This window comes from Falco biarmicus, chromosome 7, assembly GCF_023638135.1.
Source record: "Falco biarmicus isolate bFalBia1 chromosome 7, bFalBia1.pri, whole genome shotgun sequence".
In the NCBI taxonomy this organism is placed as follows: domain Eukaryota; kingdom Metazoa; phylum Chordata; class Aves; order Falconiformes; family Falconidae; genus Falco; species Falco biarmicus.
In genome coordinates this window covers 52,977,330-52,987,700 of record NC_079294.1, presented here as the reverse complement: position 1 = coordinate 52,987,700, position 10,371 = coordinate 52,977,330, and the positions used below count along the sequence as shown (strand labels likewise).

At 39.0% G+C, this 10,371-nt stretch overlaps 1 protein-coding gene across 11 annotated transcripts in view; it reads right to left on the bottom strand.

Moving 5' to 3' along the window:
* Positions 1 to 2,254: 2,254 nt before the first annotated feature.
* Positions 2,255 to 10,371, bottom strand: part of TRPM1 (transient receptor potential cation channel subfamily M member 1) — a 109,428-nt gene continuing 101,311 nt past the window's right edge. For all 11 annotated transcript variants that reach the window (XM_056346215.1, XM_056346216.1, XM_056346208.1 and 8 more), the window contains 3 exons: positions 9,199 to 9,398; positions 7,930 to 8,062; positions 2,255 to 6,078 (listed from right to left, as the gene is read on the bottom strand). In XM_056346215.1, the coding sequence (XP_056202190.1) occupies positions 4,800 to 6,078; positions 7,930 to 8,062; positions 9,199 to 9,398 (1,612 nt within the window). In that variant the 3' untranslated portion in view covers positions 2,255 to 4,799. The remainder of the gene's footprint in view (positions 6,079 to 7,929; positions 8,063 to 9,198; positions 9,399 to 10,371) is intronic.

Below are 10,371 nucleotides of genomic sequence, written 5' to 3'. Positions count from 1 at the left end.
TTAAGGCCAAGCAAAAGGTGGATACAGGCACTTAAATATTTTGGCCAAACAATTGCAAAGAGTAATTTAAAGCCTATTATCAAGGCATACCTTACATCCATTGTAAAGATACAGGGCATCAACCATAAAGCACCACTTTGCCATATAAAATTTTGTTTCTGCAGACAAGGCTAAAAGTTGAAAAAAGCAAAAGAAGATTGAGGGTTTAAGGAAATCTGTAGTTCTTGTCTCTTCTCCCAAGTCTTGTGGTTTGTCACCCTGCAATCCAAACCACTGCCACATATCATCTTTGGACTACCCCAGCCGCCCGGACCCTGGCACCATTGAATGCCAGGGTATTAACTGGCCATATCAAACAGGTCCTTAAATCTGTTTTGCCCTTCTGTCTGATGCTGGATCCCATAGGGGGATCAAAATCTACAATTAGGCTGAAATAATCAGGTTGGGTGACTACTGCAGGCAGTAGAGCATTTATCTGCAGTGGCTGCAGTGGGAGGAAAACACCTCTAGGGCCATGTAGCCTGGTAGCCCAGTAAATAAGAGTATTGTCACTGCCAGTTACAGCCACAGGCTTTATGCTGACTTTGTAAAGCCTCAGGACTGAGGCTTCTCAGGACTGGTTTGTCTGAACTTGCCTTAACCTGCCTTGAGCTGTCCCTTTGTTTGTTTAGCTGTAAATGCAATTTTTCTAATGACTAGGATATTCAGGTATAATTGTAGGATTTGAAGGCCAGTGAAGAAAAAACAAGATGTAAAGTTGGTAGCAAATAAAAATGTCCCTAAGCAAGCAAAATATGAGGAAAAAAACCCAACATCAACATCATGCTCATTCTAGAGAAAGACCTAGCAAACTGAGAGCTGGCAGTATTTCCTCACTACCTCCGTTGCAGCCACTGACTGTTAGACCCAGAGTATCAGCGCAAGTGTAAGCGTAACATCAAAAAAAAAGGGCATAGATAGATAGCAGGAAATGTGCATATATTAATTTTACCTGTTTTTTTGTTTTTCCTGTAGTAGTCTTTCCTCTCTTCTTATCTCTCCCCCCTTGTAATTAGATCTAGACTACCAATAATTAATGTATTAGACTTAAAATTTGTTACACTAACAATAAATTCCTGACTTTACATACAGGGTGGGTGTGTCTCCCTTTTGCTCATAACAAGCTTTTGTGTGTAATACTAGTTCAGCTAGAAGTGACCAGTCGGACAGGACAGTGGCGCAGAAGTGATACGCTGGCAATGGCACTGCGAGGTGGGACCCCAGCAATGTGTCCAAGTGCTGCTGTCACTCTGAAGACTCACCTCCTCCACAGCAAATGCTCGGCAGCAAACTGGCTTCATGACAGTGGGTTAACTACACACAACACCCATACCAGGGCACAATCCTGTGGATCTTGCAGATCTAATGAAATAATCCTGTTGACATCCTTGGTCAGGCACCCTCTTCCCATTCCTGTCTTCTGACAAGGCCTTACAGATACTTCTTTTCTTTTATTTTTTATTTAGAAAGGAAGATACACATTTTACCAAAGATGATGGTCAAGCCCAGAACCTAGGAAAGCATCCAAAAAAGCAGTATGGAGAAACCATAGTTGGAAGGTTTCAATGGCTACTTTAGTTCATTTCTAAATAACATGGAAAAAAGAACTTGGTTCTCAGGTATCCAAATCCAGCATCTACAATGGCAAGAGTGACTCTGCCGTAGCAGAGGCTTGCAAGAGCAAAGCTAAGCTGGTCCCAGAGTGATGTAACATAAAATGGGGTAATCTGTGGAACCAGATGGTGTAGTTAAGAACCTGCTGATGTGAATATTACAGTCACTGTGTTTAAAACATTTGCCTTGAGGGAGAGGGAAATGCCTGTATGGCAAGATACTGTAAGTTCAACAGACTTCGATTACCTCAGTGTAGTGTCTCTGTGTAGACACAGCCTTAGAATACACACTCTTTAGGCTTGACCTGGTTCAGTACAGGTCAAGCACATAATAAATAATGGTAAGTGGAATTCACAGTGACACTGCTGTGAAGTCACCACATACTTAGCACTAGGAGGGATGCATCTTCCTGAAAAGCAGTATTAAACAAATGCAAATTCTGTGCTTGCATCCTTTCAACCAGTATTCAAGAAAGCCTGTAGGCAGATATGCAAATGTGTCAATTGTTAGTCTGTTTAGTGTGCTCCAAACCTACTGTCTGTCTTCTATGCACATACAGAGCCATATTTATATCTTATTACAATAACTCTACCAAACCCAGTGTAGTTACTTCACATTTAATGGCAGAGAGGTTATCATTTCAGTTCATGCTATGCAAGAGCACAGAAAACATCCAAGCCTTATAAAGTCATCGCTGTATAGAGAACTTCATGGAAAATTACAGGCAAATGCTAAAAGAGAAGCTTTGCTCAGGAACTGTTCAGCCCATGCACTGTGTAAGAAGGAACAGAGAAGTGAACTCTTTCGATATCATTATAGTGAAAATTTTGTTATACTGAACTCATTTCACATCTTTTTCGTATTTTATAAATATTTTTACAGAAACAAAGTAAATGAATACAAAGGAAAAAAAAATGTTTGAAATCTACATGCTGTCTGATACATTTGTAATGTAAACACTATAAAAAAAAACAGCTGGTCGAACAGAGCATGATTTTAACACACATTTTATAAAGACAGTGTAACAAGAGGTATGCAACACACTGTCTTTCCTTCCACAATGCATACTGCTTGTTAAGCAAAGTGCTGAAAAGCCGCGTCCCTTTGTGTTCGTTAATGAATCGGTTTCGGGTGAGTGTGCAGGCAATAAAAAGGCATTGGCAAACTGGAGGCTATTTTAACCACACGCACAACATGGCTATGTAGTTGCATGGAATGATAACACAGAAGTAAACATGGAAGTGAAACAATTTCAAATGTCATTCCATTTTTACAAAATGCCAAGTTCCCTAAAGTTCAATAAAAGAAGCCCACATGAAAAGCAAAATGCCAACACTGTTCTGACAACAGTAAAACCAGTAAACCTGCTAGTAACACCAAACTAGCAAAAATCCAGAGTAACGATGACTGAACTTTCAGAAATGTCTGCAGTTACCATGATCATTCAGTACAGTGATAGTGCTTCAAGGTATAAGTATGGATGGAGTATGAAAATATAATACAAACAATAAAAAGCTGATGCCATCAATGCATTTGTAGTCTTCTGTCAACTTCTGCATTTCAAAATGTTGTAAGCAGCATTATCAATGGCAGTACCGAAACCTACATACTATGGAGCTGATGGTGGGGACAGAAAGAAATTCTGAGTTTTCAAAACAGTATATGAGTAAGTCCTGGCAGTTAAATGAGTTAAGTTTTTGATCAGTATTTTGTGAACAGGTAACATGCCCTTAACTCATTTTCTTCTCCGTTCAATGATACGCATCCCCTGCAAAGAGAGGTGCTGATTATTTGGGAAAACAAAATTCCTAAAAGGTAACAGAGAAGAATGAGGCAAATAACATCATACTATTATGATGAAAACTATCAAAATCTAGTACTCTAGAATGCCACTGTTGAGACAGGTGTGCTGGGAAACTGTAACTATAGATGTGGATTTCCAGTCAGCCATTGAGGGATAGAAAACACTTTTGCTGTAGAGGCTTTTTTCCCCTTTGACGTTTGTCTTTGAAATTTACTCAAGAATATGTATGGGATTTCTTTTTGCATCTGGAAAATTTATTTTTTGTTTAGACTGACTCCTAGAAACTGTTTCTTGTTCCTCATGTGTCATCATAATGAAACTGCAAAATGAAAAATGAATTTGTCACAGTAGATTTATTCAAACACAGATGGGCTCCGTTTTGATCTCACCCTATCAGAACGCCTTGCCTGTTTTGTTTTGTTTTCCCTTGCAGGCATGTAAAAAAATGCCACATTCTTACTCTGCATGGACTTCTACTGTAATCCCCATTTATACAAAACACTAACGCGTATCTTGGATTCACATTGTTAAAATCTTTCTATACTTCATATACTTAAAACCCCCCTAAACATTTTGAAACAATGATCACTGTTTTTCAACAGTTTAAGGCTGTCAGCATGCTTTGGGGTACGGACAGACATGATTCTGAAAGCAAGATTGTATCACTGAAGTTCAAGGACAGGTCAAGAATATGTCTACACATGGCTTTCCGGGTCAGGTTTCTCCAAACACAACTGTATTTTGCTACTCAGACCTATTTTAGTGGATGAAAATTGATATGTTGTGCCTTTCTGAAAGAAGAGCCAAGAAGCATGCATGAAATCAGAAATGAAAGAGGAGACTGCATAATTTTGCCTTGCCTCCAAAAATTTTGTTTTGATTTGACAAATACAATGGCCACAAAGAAACCAGCTGCATAAGTAAGAATAAAAACTAAACCTGGTTAAAAATTTGTCCAATTTAAGAAATCTCCTGATAAAAAAAGAAGAAAAAGACATTTTCTAAAATAATACATGATAATATTGTCCTTCTTTCAAGAGCCTTTATGAAGAGCTTGTTGGTAAATGAGCTTATGAGGGGGGTTGAAATGGAACAAAAATCTGTAGCGTTGGCATCTGTGGACTGTGCCTACTTTTTACGTGCCCCTGAAGAGAACATCTCCTTTTCACCTGACCCAGCAAGCATTTATTTCAGAACAGATCATACATCTATTATATATAAAATATAAATAAATAAATATATGAAAAATTCTTCTTCAGAAATTAATTTAAATATCCATATTTTTTTTCAATCTTTCATGCAGCTATCTTGACTGTCAGTAAAACAGGGGCCATAAGCCACTTTAACATTCCGTTTCTGTGGATGCATTTTCTTGCCTAGCTTTCTGTTCTTCTGTTGCACTGCCAAATGCCACCACCAAATTAGTTACGCTGCTGGCATGTCCTGGTCTGTTTAATTTGTCCTTTACAGATTTGGCTTTCCGAGAATGGCTGTGCAAACTCTTTGACCGTAGTGATGGGAACCCAGAAGTCCTTTCTGGCTTTACTGATAGTAAATTCTCTTTCTCAGCCTTGACAGTGGCAGGCATAGAGGTGTAAGAGGCACTCATACCTGCTTCATCAACATAATTCTCATCATCTGTGTCCGTCTGTAACTGTGTGTGCTCTGCTTGCCTTTCTGCTTCAGAGATAAAACCAGGGTATTCTGGAGGTTTTTCATGAGAAAGTTGCTGTTGAACTTCATATTTCCACTCTGTGGCCCATTGTTCAATCGTAGAAGGACACACCCGATCCATGATGGTACTATACTCTGTGGTCCAGTTGTTAACTCCTCCAACCACCTTCCCACCCTGTGCAAATATAAAGCTCCTTGACTTCATCATAGTGGTTTGACAAGCACTGAACGTTTCAGGAGGAAAATAGCGCATTGCTTTAGATTTCTCCAAGGGATAAGAGATGGTTGCCTCTAACTTGGTACGTTCTACTTTTAACTGAGTATTCTGAAAATCTGATCTTGGTACTGACTGTCTGTTTGTAACAGCATCCACCTGGTTTGTACTTTGAGGAATCATTCCATCGCTCTTGAAAATCTCCTGCTTTTCATCCCCCAAACTACCTGAACCAGCATAGGGTCTGGAAACATTCTGTGCAATTTCTAATGTAGATTTGCTGTAATCTGCTGTGGTGACTGCATTAGTACTAGAGGTATAATGGAGACCGGTGTGGTGGTCTGGAACCAGCATCCTTGGGTCTGCTCCATCTTCTTTGGTACCAATAGAATGGGCTTTTTTACGCAATCCAATGGCTGGAGACATAGGAGCGGTACTGTCATCATATGTTAACTCATCGCCGCCCACATGGTATCTGTACATGCTGTAGCCATCAGAGCTGTTAACGCTGCTTTGCCTTAGGAGATATGCAGCATCACACTCAGATGAAGCCCGTGAACGTGGATATGTCAGCTCAGATTTGTCAATACCTGCCAGCTTCTCAAGAGCGTTCACCATCCGACCAGATAGTTCTTCCAATTGAGAGAGTCGAAGGTCTACTGTTTGAAGAGAAGCTTTCATAAAATGTTCTCTTTCATTCACTTCTTCTAGCCTCATAGACATATTTTCAACTCTGTTGGGTATAAAAGGGGAAGCACAGAACAGAAGCTGTGGAATGGTGCAGTAACCCATTAGAGGCACCTAGCTACTGATTTCTTCGTAAGGCAGAATGTGGTGCTATCAATCTTTTTTCCTACATGTAACATCAAAAGTATGTGCATTTTCTTGTTATCTATGCATTCCATACATCATATGTATGGATATCATAGGGCTATTTGAACTTTGCCCTTATTTACATGCCAAGAGAGTACAACAGTTGCAACCCTTAGGGACAGCCTGCTATTAACACTGCTGAGTGTGCCACCCACTTCACATTCAGTTGTCCTCCTTCACTGTGAAGCACCAATTAATTACATGAAAAATACTTTCCAATGACATGCTCACAGGATGACCTAAAATAGCATCAAGGCATGTTGTAAAACAGGTTTTGTAGCTGTACCAAAGAGAACATATACTGGTCTATGGGATTACTTTAGCTCTTGAAATCCCTTTCAATTATGTATCAGCTGAAGGGAGTGAAATTATTGTCTAGTTCAATTAAAATAATATTTCCCCCCATTTTCTTTTATCATTTATATCATAATGGAAGCGACGGTGCCAGAAGAATGCATATAGAAGTAATGCATTAGAATGTGACTTAAAGATCATACACGAGTAAATCAACTGTGGAAATTAAATTAACATTCTTTTGCTCTCACACACAAAAGATGACAAAGCATCTGGAACAAGAAGCCATGAGAAATAAGCAAATCTGCTTTGTGGCCATAGACCATAGTGAATCAGTGAGGCTTACCAGCCCTGCTTTATTCTCTGCCACAATACCCAGGATTTTGACAAATTGCCATGGATAAATAGTGGGATAGAAACTACTTGAATACATGCAGCAGATTTCATTTACTTCTCTATTCTCAAACTTCACGTATACTAATGTGAGATGTTCAGGGCCTCCCTTCAAAAGAAAGATGTTAATCTGTTACAGAATTATATGGCTTACAGAGATACTTCATAAGAAATGTTAAAAGGAAGATATAGATAAAGACATGGAGCGGTTCATCATCAGAATACCATGAGGTAGGTTAACATGAAAGAGTAAACTGTGTATAATTTTCATTACAGGGAGAATTTTTCATTATTTCAAGGAAGTGACAAAAGACCCCATCCTTCCACTTACTTAGAACTCCTAACAGAAAAGGCAGAGCCTTTGGGAACAGTCCTGCCAAGTGACCTGGTACAAAAGTGCTGCTGCCATTATTACTGCGTGCTTACACAGCAATATGCAAACATTACCTGGTCCTCAGAATAGCTTAATGATTTACATGTGAATATTCCTGCTTTTTTAAGTGGGGAACTTCATACTGAAAAGCTAAATGCCTTGTCCAAAGCTTCCAAGAGAATCTGTGGCAGAGATTAAAATTCAGCAGTTGTGAGTGCTGGGCCCTAGTGTAAACCATAGGTCCAAGGGAAGAATCCTCAGCGCTTTTGTCATTAAGCTCCAACTTGTTTCTCATGGTTGGATGAACTGTTGGAAGCTCAACAAGTAGTAATTTGCTCACACGGATAAAAAGCATAACTGTGATCAAGAGATAGGTGAGAAGGAAAAAACTCACCGTGACCAAAAAGTTTTACACCAAAGCTGCCCAAAGCAGCAGCCTTAGTGACACACCAGTAGGAACCACAAAAAGCTCACTCTCGTGAGAGACACACCTGCACCAATACTTACTCAGGATTCAGATCAGCTTCTGAATAGCTTCTAAACAACTTCTAAATCTTTTGTACTCTGAGTCAACTTTGGTTATAATGAAGACACAAAAAAGCAAATATTGTTCCAGATAAGCGGTATGGTTTTCTTTCTTATAATAGGTACCTTTCAGAGGTAACTCGGATGCGTTCATCATTAGATGATTGCTGCTCGTCCTCTTTTTCCTGGAAATATTCTTCTACACACTCCTCTTCAAACTCATATAGTTTTTTTAGCTCTTCATCATTCAGAAATAACTCTGCAAAACAGATGAACAAAATATTAATTTCCTTTTTCTGAACTTCTGGCAGTCAGTTGAAATCTGATTTAGCAGATTATTTTGGGGACACAGATACTGCAGATTCTACTCCTGCACTAAATGAACCGATACTTTTGAAAATAGGGAATAAGCACTTAGCCAAAAATGGCCACAGCTGGGAAGGCAATGTAATGCATTACAGCCATCATCTGCTTTTATGACCATCCCCTTGGGGCTATATTTCCTCAATGACCTTTGCACTTTTTAACAGCAGCGCTATGCATTGAACAAACTGACTAGATTTTACACTAGGGACTAGGAAGACTAGGGAAATCTCTGTCAGTTTGATATTTCTACATTCAAATACTGTTCTTAAAAGGGTGCCAACTATAGGCAACAGACAATCTAATACAACAGATTGCTTCCCAGACATTCTTTGGATAAGAGCTTCAAAAATTTATAATCATGTAGGGAAAATCCAAGGGAAATATAAGCTCTTGGGAACATTTCATCCTTTATTTGAATTTGTCTTTTGGTATTTGGAGGGAGTGTTACATTTACTTTTTTCCCTTTTTTAACTCAGAAGCATATTGTACAGAAATATGTTTCCTATGTGATGCAGAAATACAGCAATAATTGTGAGCATCTGATTATTTCAATGAGCCAAACAATGAAAATAATAATCAACAGAGTATGTTAGAAATAGAATCCTCACAGTTCGCCTGTAAAATGACAGATAAATCTCTAGCATGAAGAAATAAAAGTGGGGATACTCTCAGACACAGATTGCTCACAGTCACAGAGCTTGAAACTGTGATCCCTTCATCTCAGTTTCCTATTTGCCCTTCCTGCCATACGAACTTCACTAGAACTTGGTAAAACTGGATTAAGTAGATGCTGCCTCACTGTTTTAAGAAAGCATGTTAAAGAAGGTCTTCCCTAGCAGCCCAGCGCTGCATATTCTCAGGAGCCCACAGAGCTCAAAAGCTGTTAATTTGATATCAATTTTGTCCCATACCATCTTCTGCAAATACACTGGACAGCCATCATGCACAAAATCGTTCAGCATTAGAAAAGCTGCTGCTTTCTGCTAATATGGTGCAAAGAGCTCAATTTATAGAAGATTTATGGCATACTTAGTCCCCTGTCACGCTCATCCTGGTCTCCTTCACCCTTCCTGCAGCGGCAGCAGATTCGCTTGATGATTATGTAGATGTGGCTGAAGATAATCATTGGTGGTGGGAGGACAGGTCTGTCATGGAACGTCATGATCAGCTGGTACCGCTGGAATTTCCAGACTTGGTTGGATATTGATTTTACCTCAAAGAAGGTATTGCTGAAAGGGAACATTGGTACAATTTCTATCAGGACCCTAAGTTTACTTAACATTGAGCAAGTACTATGTTGAGCAAAGTAGCAGCCAAATAACAACATGAGGCCACATGACTTGCTTGGTCCAGCTCTTTGTTGATGCTGCTGAACTTGCTGAACTGATGATTAACTTGAACTCAGGGTAGCCAAGCAGAAGGTGCTCTGCATCCCTTAAGCACCACCCAGAACAGTCCTTCTGTTAGCAATTTGCTCCTATTGTATAAAGTCCTTTATGTGTTAGCGTTAGAAAAGTTAGAAAAGAAACTTGCACAATTTATGAATCACATAATGGGTATTTTGGTGCTTGGTTATAAAGTATTTCTTTTAACACATGCCAGTATTTGATATTACCCAAAGTATTAAATCCATGAAAGGTATTTTGTATGCTAAACCCAGAAGCTTCACATAGTTTGCCTTTAATATGCTAATCAGGTTGACCTACATAGAAGACTTCAAGTTTTCAGAAAATGTCCTAAATCCAAACTTTATTCACTCAAACTTCTGACTTGAAAACATGCTGCATATTCTTGTAAAGGAATGTGTTCTTGGAAGCCGTGGCCTCCTCACTTCTACACAAAATAAGGCGTGCTACAAAGATGTTTTATTTTGTAATTCAGTGGATATGAAGGAGTGTAAGTTATAGCATCCAATCCAGAGATAACAATAGTCAAGGTTATGAAATATCAACTAAAAGAAAGCAGACTTGAAGTGCTGTCTTAGCTAAAGCCTTTCAAGCTATTTTAAAGTATGCTCAATCAGCTCACTCCATTTCTGTGATGATGACGATGATATCGGCACTTCCTTTTTTATATTTTTTGTCCGCTTCTTTAACTTTCTGTGCTTTAGAATATCTACATTCAGAAAACCAGCTAAAACATCTCTGAAACCAGAGAATTCTTGAGCTTTTGGTTTCTTTTGGCTAAGTACATGAGATTAAT